At 38.4% G+C, this 13,827-nt stretch overlaps 1 protein-coding gene across 1 annotated transcript; it reads left to right on the plus strand.

Annotated features, from left to right (window-relative positions):
• Positions 1-11,380: 11,380 nt before the first annotated feature.
• On the plus strand, positions 11,381-12,764 carry LOC149012224 (uncharacterized). The gene is made up of 3 exons (XM_089157922.1): positions 11,381-11,635; positions 11,723-12,095; positions 12,735-12,764. The coding sequence occupies exons 1-2, from the start codon at positions 11,579-11,581 to the stop codon at positions 12,092-12,094; spliced, it is 429 nt and encodes a 142-aa protein (XP_089014048.1). The 5' UTR covers positions 11,381-11,578; the 3' UTR covers position 12,095; positions 12,735-12,764.
• The last annotated feature ends 1,063 nt before the right edge of the window (positions 12,765-13,827 follow it).

A 13,827-nucleotide genomic window follows, 5' to 3' on the forward strand; every position in this document is an offset into this window, starting at 1 on the left:
ACCTTCCCAAAGAAGTATGGTGCTATGACTTAAAGCATGTCTGCCAATAGAGACCAGCATACATAGAGTTAGATTCATACATTCATTGTTTGTCTCATACCATATTGTATTTATGTTTGTTCTGAAATCCTGCCATTTATGTTATTATGGATTTAACTACCTTACTGGGTTTCTTTCGAAACTCACTCCTTTTGTACCATATCTTTTGTTAGACTTCTCTACAGGTTTGAAATATGATGACGGTCCATATAAGGAAAGGCAAGGTGAAGAAGATGAAGACGAGCCGACTGAAGATGTGGATTAGATTTCTCTTGTTTCTTCTAGACTTATCTTTTACTTTACTTGTATTAGCTTAGAGCTTTACTTAGATTTCGATCTACCTTCCGCATATGTTGTGGAGTATATTTCCGCTATACTCTACAGTTGTCTTTTTGATTTGGTATCATGTTTTCGCACTCTGATATTCTTAGTGATTCTTTTGAGATCTTTTCTTGAATTTTATTATTAACTTATTAGAATACAATGATTTGTTCTTGCTTTTGATTTGTTATTGTGCTAAATGGATATGATCGTTCCTAAACTTGATCTTTTGGGCTGTGGATCACACTCTCGGGTATGCCAGTTAGGGTACCGGCTGGGAGGATGTGACAGAGAGTGGGCTGCCTCTGAGGATGAGAAGCCACCTCCAATGATTTAGTCAAACTTAGGAAACACAAATCCTCATATAGGGGAATAAATGCTCCAAGAAGGAATGTCTTCTTTAGAACTTATAGGAGAAAAATGCCAGAGTTATTGTAACTAGGCTTACCCATCTTTGTGCTGAATGTATTGCTTATATACGATTTCCATACCTCTGATGTGGCAAATATGCATCATAGCCCTCCAATCTTCCAGATCAGGATGAAGGGTTGAGGTATGCACGATGGATTACTTAATCACCAAGTTAATAACTCAATCTTCCTAGAGAATCTTCAAGGTAGCTGCACCTTATCCCAAACTGATCAGAAGCTCAAAGTCACATGGGCTCAGATGTGACAGCTATCCCTTAATCCGCAAACAAAACTTAAGGGAACAACACTTGAAAAAGCTTGAGCGAATGAGAGGCTTCCTGATGAGCGTTGGACATTTAATGTGCCCCAGAGCATTTAATGCTGAATTTAATGCCTTGATGGACGTTTGGATAAAGATGAGCCAAATCCCCTTACAACATTTGCCCAGATGTAGCATCTCGGATGCTTGACAAGGGTTTATCCGAGAAGGCCGATACGCCACATGGCATTCACGGAGAAGTATTCTTCAAATCCAGTGTTCTTCCTAGAAGTGCCATGTCGAGAAGTGCTAGACAAACCCTTCGAATCGAGTTTTAGCCCAAGTGTTCTCAATTGTATGATTCATACTGGTTTAATGGCTTGAACCATAATGTATATAACACTTCCAAATGGCTTTCCGAAGCCCTGCACCTACTCAATGGGACAATCGAGAATTTTGTTCATCCATGATGCTCTCATAGAAACTTCTGGCCGAGAAGATCCCATTACTCGAAGGCTTCTAAATTCAAACATCACGCCATCTATCAAACTTAGAGGCCTATGACTTACAGTCTTAATGCAAACCTCTGGAGGAAGGTAACGTGTGAAACACTCCCACCTCCAGCTACCCTCTCTATCAATATAGTCAATCAATCTCTCCCATCTCATGCCAAGCAACAAAGGGGAAATAAGAACAGAAGCAATGATCAAATCAGGCTCGTTATCGTCATTGCGGTTCAGACCAATGAACTAGAGCAGACCGTTTGAACCAAGTAAAGGGTTCTAATTTGGCCTAAGGAGATTCATCTGGTACTTGTGCTGCGTGAACTCCAGCCAGGAACTTATAGACTCAAGGACATGGGGACTAATAGAGAGCTTGCTTATGCATGGAATATTGTACATCTAAGAAGATTCTACCAATAAATGAACAACATCATAAGACAAGTAAGAATTACCAACTCATACAAATAACTAAGTGTTTGCCTTCTTTAGTGATTGCTCCTCATAAGGAGGGCATGTTCCTAGAGAACTCCTCCTGAGAGCTCATACTTAGTCATTTACTTGGTAATTTCTTAGGTTATTCATGTGCACTTCTTGGGGAGAGTACCTACGCTGGGAACCTCTCCCAAGAACCTACATTTAGACATTTTTCTAAGAAGTATGTATTATCAATCTAATGCTTCCAAGAGCCCATACTTGACAAATTCTATAAGAAAAGACGATGCAAACTCATGCCTTAGTGAATCAAAGTATTCTTCATTCATATCTGATCCAAAGTACGAAAAAGTGTATCAAAAAAAAAAAAAAGAAGAAGAAAGAGAAAAAGCAACTACAAAGTTTGGTGCATTCAAAACCAAAAAAAAAAAAAAAGAGAGAGAGATTGATTCATCACTTGGTAGTCACAGAATCAGCATCATCTTCGATGGTGTTTGGGTAAAGTCCTGTCAAGCCATGGTTGGGGTATAGGTCACCACTCTCTCACATCACCGTTTGGTATGAAATTGGCGCGTGTCAAGGATAATCCTAGCCCAGTGCAAAGTCATACGGTCTCGTACTACATATGGTCCGAATATCTCCCCTCATGCCTAGTGCCCTTTTGGTTTAATACCTTTCCACCTATGAATGGAATCCTCAACGGGAGGCATCTGTTGGATCCCATTCCTTAACCCAGTGGTCATCCACATATAATGGACAGGATGCTCTCCATGTCCTCTCACGGATCATTTCACTGGTCTTGAGCGCCTAGGAGCCCTTATCTATTATATGCAACCCTACCTCTCTATGATGATAGTGGGCCTGCTTGACGCTCAGGACCCAACCACTAACATCACGGGTTAACCGGCTTCAATACCCTTGCCGGAAGGGTAGTAGTACTCATGAGGTTACCTAGCCAAACACTTCTAGACACTTAGCATTCATGTACTTAAGTCTAGATGTGTAAAACCCAGCCCTAACCTTGACCCGGAAACCTTGTTATTTGTAGGTCCGATGACCCGGAGTAAAGTAAGAAGTCAGCTTTGGGCCATCCCAATGGAGGACTTGGTGTCTGGCTTTGAATCCATGAAAGTTGATGATGAAGTTCTATTTATGGAAACTGAATCTTGATGAAGATCGGATTAGTTGATGGACTTGGAGTGCTCTCTATCTTGGTTTGAAGGCATTTCTACCTATTAGGTAAGTCACTTGACTTGTGTGCAAAACCCCTTTAGGATTGGATTTGATCTGGGCCTTCAATTCCTGTTTTGGACTTGCTGTCAGCATTGGTCAACTGATTGGTCGACTGGGCCAGTCGACCAATCCACTCGACCAATGAGTGTTGTCTTTGGCAATTAGGTTTTTCTTGCTCTATTTAAGTCCAATCTCGAGTCCACTTCGTATTTGCTGCCTCCAAACTCTTTGGAACAAACCAAAGACCTCTGCAAGTCATCTCCCTTGCATCCTTGGTGTTTTCTTGACGGATCTTCGTCGAAACTCTTCCTTTTGCATCAAAAGGTATGTCTACTCTCTCTTCTTCTCCTCCATCTTTGTTTTTCTTTCCTTTTTGAGTTGAGACAGTAGAAGAGATGCTGCATTCTTTGTTGCAAACATCTCTGAACATGTTCTCATGATCATCCTAAGGATTTGAGGCTAGAACAATGATCTTAACCATGATCATTGCAAGCTTTTGAAGGAATCATGATCAAACCATGATCTAATCTTGTTAAACTTCTGATTTGAATTCTGATCTCTTTGGATCTTCTATATTGATCATGTTAGTAGTTAATTACTGTGTTTTCTTTCCATGATCCATGATCTATCAATCTCTAGTTGTTTTCTTCTACCATACTATGTGTTCTTCATGAAGCATGGTAGTTACATATATGGTAGGTTTTATTTCCTTATTTAGATTTATGCTTCTAAGCCTTTTTCCTTGAAGATCTAAGTATGTTTTCATGATACCTTTACCTGAAGCAATGATCCATCCTCCTATTGTTCTTGTCTTTGATTTCTATTTCGAATTCATCAAGATCCATGGTTGATCTAATTATGGTAACTTTTTGTTTCCTAATTTGGATCTTGATGTCTTGATTTGATTGGTGTTTTGAGGTCCCCTATATGTTAGAATACTACTAATGTAGTTTACCCCTTGATTAGTACCCTTTTGAACCACCAAATTCGGATTTCATATCTTAAAACTCTGTTTTTTTAGGCTACTGTCTGCATTGGTCGACTGATTGGTCGACTGGGCCAGTCGACCAATCCACTCGACCAATGAGTACAGCAACTCCAGAATTGGTCTGTGTTGGATGTTTTGGTATCTTTTCTGTTAGGGATCTTTCCTAATATGTTGTATATACTTGTTTAGGACCTTCTTCTCAAGTTTGCCAAGATCTTACTTGATTTCTTAGGATCCCTTTGCAAGTTATAAAAGGTAAGGATGGTTATTTCCTTAATTACATAGATAGCATGAATCTAGTTTCTATATTTGAATATCAATGACATGTTTCCTAAATTAGATTCTTACAATGATATACTACTGTTGTATAACTTTGATTACAGTAGCATTACTTGTTTATGATTAATTGATTCATGAATGATTTATTTACCAATTATATACAAGTTGATTGTACTTATTGATTTCTTTCCATATATGAAGTTACCATATATGTGATGATATGAATTGATGCATGTGTATGCTTAAGTATGGTTTGGAAAGGAGAGGTGTCCTTTTGACACTTCTGTCCTTGGACTACTACGGGAATATTATGGGATGTTTCCGGAGATGCCCTCTCGGACACCTTCCTAAACTGTTGGATGACATATCTAGGATTGTCTAGTAGTGTTTGGCTAGGATGTCCTGTTATGTCGAGACCCTAATCGGAGGGGTATTGAGACCGAACGACCCGTGGTAGCAATGGGGATTCATGGGCGCTCAAGACCGGTAACCAACCCGTGAGAGGACAGGGAATCACATTGTGGGGGCCATTTATTGGTAGGGTTGCATATGGTTAGACTTGGGCTCACGGGCGCTTAAGACCGGTAACCAACCCGTGAGAGGACGTGAGAGCTTCCCGTTTACCATATGTGGATGATCAATAGGGTTGATGAGTCCGTAGTCAAGGACTATGAGGACTCTAGTGTGAAGGATACCGGAAAGGATCGTCAGGGACGAGGAATGGACGTATCTGGATCGACTTGATGTAACTAAGTAGAAGACTTGCATTTGGCTAGGTTTTACCACGACATGCACCAGTACTTATACCAAATGGTTGTGAGAGAGTGTGTTGACTTAACCCCCTGCCATGGTTTGTCCGAGGGATGAAGGACCCATTACCAATCGGCTGCTCAAGACCGGTGAAATGATCCGTGAGAGAATCCAAGATATCTTAAATGGTTGAGGATGTGAGTGGACTTTCCTAAAGAAGTACGGTGCTATGACTTAAAGCATGTCCGCCAATAGAGACCAGCATACATAGAGTTAGATTCATTCATTCATTGCTTGTCTCATATCATATTGCATTTATGTTTGTTCCGGAATCCTGCCATTTATGTTATTATGGATTTTAAGCGCCTTACCGAGTTTCTTTGAAACTCATTCCTTTATTGTGCAATGTTTGTTAGACTATCCTGCAGTACTGAATACTATAACGGTCCCTATGAAGAAGCGCAAGGCGAGGAGACATATCTCCAGGAAGGTGATTGCGGTTACCACAATTACACTGAAGATCCCGCGAGTGGTTATGCTCCGTACGATGCTTAGTCCGACCATTGAGTGGAAGCGTCCTTGTGCCATTTATGAGATTTACACTTATAAGGATGTTGTCTATAAAGTGGAGAACAATTTAGTTACCCAATGTACTTGCTACTGGGATTAGATTTTGTCTAGTTTATTCTTTTTAAAGCTACTTTTCCGCTGGTTGTGGAGTGGGATTTTTGCCTCACTTTACTTATCTGTTTGATACTCTGATTATATCTACCTTTCTGATTTATTTATGATTCATTCTTTCTTTATTGGATCTATGGTTTATCTTCCGCACTTTTATTATGATTGTTCATGATTATGTTATTGTTTATGTGGGAGGCTGATCACTCGATACCTGATCTTCGGGCTGTGGATCACACTCTCGGGTATGCCAGATAGGGTACCGGCTGGGAGGACGTGACAAGATGCATACTCATGTAAGTTCACTAGGGTAATAGGCGAACCCACAACCTTAGTTTAAAACATAAAACAGAAAGAGTAATGTAATTCAACATCATCCATATATCTTCATATCAATAATTTAGAATTTGAAAATAAAAGAAAACACTCAATCCATTCAATCTCATCCATCTCATACATTCTCATAGTGTTTTCAAAGATATTGAAAATAGAAGCAAAGATAATTGTTTACCTTTCATTCGTGCAAAGTCCCACACATAATCACAAGATAATAAATATTAAAGTAAGGCAATATATCAATAATGAAATTTAGTTACATAATTAAACATGCAAGCATGGTAAAAAATTTGAGGGAAACTCAAGTTTTGACCGGGTGAAAATGGGAAACTTAGGTGGAAACTTGGGAAATTTCGAGGAAACCGAGGACTTTTCCGTACAAGTTTCGACATCAAGTTCCGACAGGTTTTAGAGAGTATTTTGGGGTGGGATCCTGTATTTAAGATAATTAGAGTATAAAGAATACATTTGTTGTATTGTGCTAAAAAAATGAATGTAGATATGTCATTCAATGTACATAACATCAATGTAGAGTTGTCCAAAAAGTACATTATAAACTTAACTAGCACATAACATTCAATATATAATTTCTAACTTCAAAATAGTTGACAATAAAAGGAAAATACAACTTAGTGTTAAGAGGGGTGCCAGGAGTGGAGTCATCTTGTGAGCTGAGTAGTACTATGCCTGTAACATCCTCTCCTCCAACCAACGAACATAGACATCCCATGACATTTTATGCCTATGGTTGTCAAGTTAATCGACAACTGTAACTTTATGAGTCTGGTCATCAATATGCTTAAGATAACCAACATGAGGGAATACCAACTTTGGATAGGGAAGTCCTGATGGAGGGGGTATTTGTCGTGAGTATTTGGGGAAACATGAAATAAACAAAAAAATTGAAAATTTGGGAAAGCTACAAAATTTACAGGAAAAAGTCCCAAGTTTCCACAAAATTTCCCAAGTTTCCACAAAATTTCCCAGGTTTCCACGAAATTTCCCAAGTTTCCACGAAATTTCCCAAAGTTTTCACGAAATTTTCCAAGTTTTCACAAAATTTCCCAAGTTTTCACGAAATTTCCCAAGTTTCCACAAAATTTCCCGAGTTTCTACGAAATTTCCCAAGTTTCCACAAAATTTCTCAAGTTTCCCACGAAATTTGGGAATTTCTTCCCTCATAAACCAGTTGATCCAACTAGGTTGAACCAAGTTTCGACAGGTTTCGAGGTTTCGACAAAATTTCGACAGTTTCGATCGAAACTGAGGACTTTTTTTCGGTCCTCATGAGTTTCGTTTCGCATTTTCCAAAATGGGAAATTTCGGTGGAAATTTCGCAACTTTCGATGGAATTTTGTTCTATGCATGCAAGATAAGGTTGAGTATATTCCTCACCTTTTTAGTTAGCATAAGCTCTCTAAAGTTCCACAAAGTCACACTTACAAGTTTGTGATTATAATCAAAATAAACCTAATCATGTAAGAGGATCATCAGACATAAATTAGAAGTCAATTGGGTTTTAATAAAGTTCCCAAAATCACCCAACAAAAGTCTAATCTGCCAACTAGTTTCGAACCCACCTTTCTTAACCTAGTTTTGGCAAAAATCAAATTTCACAATCGAATCGAAACGAAACTTTGGGAATGTCTAATTGGCAGCAATAGGGTCCTAAGTATACCTTCAATTTGATCTAATTCCATCTCAATCAAAAAGCCCAATTTTGGGCTCTCGCGAGTGCTCTCGGCTGAGTCTGAGATCCAAAATGCAAAATCGTTTGCAACGATTCGCACAAACCACTACAAGAAAAAGTGGCAATTGCCACGGAAAATTGTAACCGTGGCAAAAGGCCATGTAATTGTCACGGATTCCACATAAACGTAATATTTACGATTCCGTGGCAAAAATTCAATATATACCACGTTTGTGATAATTGTATATAACAAGTACACTATTTGCCACGGTAAAAAATTACCGTGGCAAAAACTTCATATATGGTATGAATACTTAGACATTTGCTATGGTACTAAATTACCGTGGCAAATAGATTATCACCCCTTGCTTAGATCATTTACCACGGTAATTTTCAAATAGAATAATTAAGTCGATAACACTTGGACCACTTAAAATATTAGTATTTAGACAGTGTCCCCTAGCAAATAGTTTAATATTTAGAATATAAGCTACGGTATGTACTTACCATAGCAATAGTTTGTGCTTAGTAATGTTAGTAATTTATATGCTACGGGAATTGGTCTCCGTAGTAAATATTTTAGCGTTTAATACAGAAGCTACGGTTGGTACTTACCGTGGTAATAGTTTTTACTAAAGATCAATTATACAAATAGTACAATATGTACCACGGTAACTAATTACCGTAGTATATGTATTCATTTTATTTCAAAAAGATGATTTTACGCGCTTTTTATTTATTCTCGCGCGAAGCTAATATGACTTTATTTCTCTGTGATAAACCTTAAATCTGAATTAAGCTCTCCTAATAATTTTCTCAAATGTCTTGAAACCCTCTCTTACGATACACTGAGCAGAAGTGAAGAACAGATTGACCTTTCTCTGAGCAGAAGTGATGAATGACCGCGAATCCTTGGAAATATTGGGAGATCTGACCCGTCTGCTCACATAGCTGAGGCATTTACAACTTTTGATTTGCGGTTTTTGATGGACTAAGGAATTTCCTCCCGCATTAGAGTCTAGGGTTTTAGTGGTTCCAGCGGAGCAGCAGCGCACGAAGCTGAGAAGCATAGGTGATTGCAGCGATTGCAGGAAGTGATTGTTGATTGACGCAAGCTTCGTCTTCCGTCGGTGATTGCAAGAAGTGATTGTTGATTGACGCAAGCTTCATCTTCCGTCGGTGATTGCAGCGAACCAACGGTTAGTCTTCGATTTCTCTCTCATATGCTCAACCAATTGCATTGCTTGAGATCTATATTTTCTTCGTTTCAACTGTTAGTATTCGTCTTCCATCGGTGATTGCATTGCTTCGTTTTCCCTTAGATCTATATTATCTGTTTCCACTTACTATTTCATCAACTCAAGTTTCTCCAACAGTGGTTCCCACGTCTTTTCTTAATTGAAAACGGAGTAATCGTGATTGGTGTTTAGTAATTGTCCATTTCTTTTCTTCTGTTCAAATATTGGATACTGTAGTAACGGTGATGTCTGAATACCTTTGTTAAACTATTTACTTTTGCAGATTTGGCTCGATAAGTGTTTCCTTGTATTTAGCATCGTGATTACTACTGTATATTGGTTCAGTTTTGGTTTATTGACTCAATCAACACGAGCCAAAGTATAATGTGGTTTCGAGTTTCATGCTTGACATCCCCTGTTGTAGCTGAAATTGTTTTTGAGTCTGTATTACCTACCACTTAAGGAATAATAAGAGGACTTTCTCCACCGTGAAAGCAGAAAGGTTTATGATAACACTGTTATAGATGAGTATGGAAGATCATCTTGCCTCTTCGGTACTCTAATACTCTTACAGATAATAATACTTTTTTCCTTCCGGGAAACAGAGTAATATAAGCTGATCAGCTGTATGAGTTGATGTGAATCATTGATGGTGCCTTTCAAATGACCTTGCAGCAGATTTACATATTTTCCAACTTCATTCTATTTTCCCTATCATGAAATATTTCTATTTGGATTAGATGATTGGTTTAATTAGATTATGATAATTCTTTGCCCACTCTATTCTTGGTTTTATATTGTATTTTATTTTTTCCTAATATGACCATAGTTGTGTTTATGTGTGTTCCTCTGTTGAAGTGTTTGTGTGAGTGAGGTCACTGGTTTTGTGGTTGCTCAATCAGGTATTCCATACTTCTATTTCAAACAATAAGATTGATGGGTGACCTTCACTAGCATAAAGACTAAGGTAGTCATTAATCATTCTTTATTTTTTGTTTCCTTCTGTCGATGACCATGTGGAGGCATTCCAGTCAGTCCATGTTGGTCATAGACTAGGAGATGAACTTCCTACCTGTTTGATAAGAGCAAGAGTCACCTTGCTGGCCCCGACTAATGACAATTATGGTATTAGCAAAAAGAAAGCTGTTGAAAGCCCGCCTACGAAAGAGAGTTATTGTTAATGAACGAAACTCGTTTATCCGCATTTTCAAGACAATATGGCAGTCTATCAAAATTGTATCTTCAAAAATTTCTCTTCTAATGTTAGTAATTCTGGGGTCTTCACTGAAGCTTTTGAGCATATTGTGTCAATAAATAAAAGTCTTAAATAACAGTCATGATCAGAGTTCCATCAGCATATGTGGATGTACTTCTTCCTTTTCTTGTTAAATTATTTGCTACTTCATGCAGGTTGTTGCCAAACATGAGTGACAATGAGTTCTCTCCTCCATCTTCGAGTTCAGGGTCTACAGGTAAGAGATTAAACATCTTTAGCAAATTTATGTTTGTTTAACTAATAGTTAATATGTGTATCTCACTAGAATTGAATATTTTTAGGTGGCAAGAAATCTGGAAGAGGGCCAGCTCGAGGGAAGGCGATTGAAGAACTCGTAGGCAAACTTGATGTACAAATTGATGATAATGGTCAACCTTGCAACGAAACAACTGCAAAGTTAATGACTTGGGTTGGAGTTAAAGCAAGGGATGCACACCTACTTCCTTTATCCTATTCTGATTGGAGGAAAATCCCACAACCTCTGAAAGATGACGCGGTGGATAAGATATATGTAAGATATATTTCCCATATCATATTTCTTACCTATATTTAGATGTTTGTATTCATATATTGCCTAGAGCTAGACTAACTTTTACCATATTATATTTGTAGGAAAAATTCAATCTCCCTGATGGTTTAAGGAGTTGGGTGGAAATTAAGCTCAATGAAAGATGGAAGGATTTTAAGCATGAGCTTAAGGTAAATGTGTTCAACAAGTACGGAACACATGAGGAGAGGTTAGCCCATTTAGATAAGCGTGTTCCATTAGAACAATGGAATATACTCCTCGAGACATGGGGCCAAGAGGCTAGTCAAGTATGATGCCTAGAATTTAGCTCATCTTGTGACAAAATAGTAAATTATGTTAGCAATAATATTTCTAATCTAATTCTGTGTGTTTCAAAATATTTTAGGTTGTGTCGGCCCGCAATATTGACAATAGGAAAATTTTAAAATCATTGTACAACACAGGAAAGACTTCTTTTGCTATAATTCGAGAGAAAAAGGTATATGATGTAATTTGAAAGTATAAATGTTGTTTATGGAAGTTCAGATGTTGTTTATGGAAGTTCACATGTTATAATATTTTATTGTTTCTTAATTATTTAGCGTCAGGAGCACCCAGAGAAAGAACCTCCCACTCGTATGGAAATGTTCAAGATTACACGTGACCCTACAGACGAGGTTGCTAACTTGATCATTGTAAGTTATTAAATCATAAATGAGGTACTATCATTTTATAGCTTCAATTAATATATCTTGTAACTGATTTTTGTGTTTCAAATGTAGGCCAATATGGAAAAACAACTCAATGAACTGCCTGAAGAAATGCGAGGGGACCCTGCCGTGCAAGATGAAGTTTTTAGAGATTGTGTAGGTGAAGATGTCCATGGTCGAGTATGGATGTGTGGAGTTGGAATAACTCCAACACAAGTACATGGGACAGCAAGAGAGCTCAACAAGTCATATGTTAAAGAGAATACACAATTGCGGGCTAAGATACACACATTAGAGGCAACAACATCGGCACAGGCTGAAGAGATAGCTAGTCAGGCTAAAGAGCTAGCTAGTCAGGCTAAAGAGATATCTTCACTCCAGGGTGGCTACTCTTCGCTCAGGGCTGACATAGAGTTCCTAATGCAAGACCGACGACGTACTTGAGGTGAGTATGGTTCTTACTTTCAATATCCTTGCTTGATCCCTATTCTTGGTTTTGATTTTTCTCTAGTTGAAACATTATCTTTAGGTTCAAGTTCCATGGATAGAATGTCCTTCCGCTTCATCTTTGGGTGCCTTTGTCAATCATGCATTATCATTCTGCTTGCAATTATATCTTGATTAGTTAAATCAGTAGTTTTAGATGCCAATTCTGTCATAACTATCTATAGAATCATTGGCAGCATGACTGTCACTGGGTCTAGCTGCCCCCAAGGAGTTGGATGATGCGTGGACCAAGGCACCACCTTGTCCACTCAAATACATGATTTATATCTTTGATGCCTAGCACATATTTTATGTGCAAGGAAAACAGATGGTTCTTATTTGCTGACACAGTTTCACTTTATTATGTGCGTTTGATATTCATTCTAAAACTTCTTTTTTTCACTTGAGATTAAAGCTAGGGAAATCAATAGGACAATTTGTTTTCTTTATGCCTACATCTCTATTTGTAATCACTGCAGCCCAAGTATTTCTTTAGCCCTTCCCATGAGAGACAATACAGTTGCAGATATGTGTTTTGAAGTAAGTCCTGCTTCTTCCATCTGATCTTTTGCTGAACCATGATCAATGTATCTGTCAGGTAGCACCAATGATCTCAACTGCAAACATTCAAAGAAGCTCCATAGAATCAGAACAAGGCCTGGTATCTGATCCTATTGGTTGTGATGATAGTCATCTGGCATCAATATTGGCTATGGACGTCCACAAGGGTCAGCAAGAGGTTGAGATGGAACTGTTTCTCAAAGGGGAGCATGCTGCAGCTGATAGGAATTTGTTCTTGATCATTTTGTGAAATTGATCTCTGGGTATCCTGTAAAGAGAAGAGAATCTTCTCCCTTCTTTCAAAGTCATGTAGTCTTCAGTTACATGAAATGTATAGGCGTTCTTTGAAGAAATGTTGATTACAATATCTCTTTTTCATTCTCTTTTCTGAAAATATATCACCAGCCAATCAATTGAAGTTCTCTTTTCTCTTCTATTTTTCTCCTTTCTGTTGTGCTGGATTTATAAATATAAACCCACCAAAAAAGGAAAAAATAATAATAAAATAATAATAATAAGTATTTGCCACGGTACAAAATTACCGTAGCAAAAAATAGGATCCATAATTACCGTGGTGTATATAAGTATTTGCCACAGTAAGCACTTACCGTGGCATAAATGTAAGTATTTGCCACAGTAAGGAATTACCGTAGCTAAAGGGAGCAGAACCGACCCCCCGTTATTACCGTCGTATCTCTTTACGACGGCTCCCTAACCAACGGAAATTTTACCGTCGGGTTATTTTTTTGCTACGGGCTTTTGCCATGGTAATTTTCCGTGGCAAAAGCCCTTATTTCTTGTAGTGTACTCAAATCCAACATTTATAGCAAAGAACTACTCCTAAAACAAAGCCCAAAGAAGAGGGTTTGATGATTCTTACATTTCCTAACGTTTTCGCAATGATCCGGGTGTCGGCATGCGTCCGAACGGTTAGGAACCTTCCTCTTCCTTGGTTTCTCCTCCTCCTCCTTGAGCCTCAGCCTCGTACTAGCAACATAAAATGCAAGTATGAGTGAAAGAGAGCTTCAAAATACGGTTTTAAAGGGTAAAACCCAATTCTGCCCCGAACTGGGTTGGGGGCGGTCGATCGGCCGTTCAACTGGCCCGACCGACCGGCCCTAGTTGAGGGG

Source organism: Hakea prostrata, chromosome 6 (assembly GCF_041222555.1).
Source record: "Hakea prostrata isolate BN-2017 chromosome 6, UWA_Hpros_2, whole genome shotgun sequence".
Classification (NCBI taxonomy): Eukaryota; Viridiplantae; Streptophyta; class Magnoliopsida; order Proteales; family Proteaceae; genus Hakea; species Hakea prostrata.

Excerpts from the sequence above, each read along its gene's own strand:
- LOC149012224 (XM_089157922.1), top strand. The coding sequence starts at position 11,579 with ATGGAAATGTTCAAGATTACACGTGACCCTACAGACGAGGTTGCTAAC. Across the intron at positions 11,636-11,722 it reads AGGTTGCTAACTTGATCATT|GCCAATATGGAAAAACAACT; the intron begins GTAAGTTATTAA and ends TTTCAAATGTAG.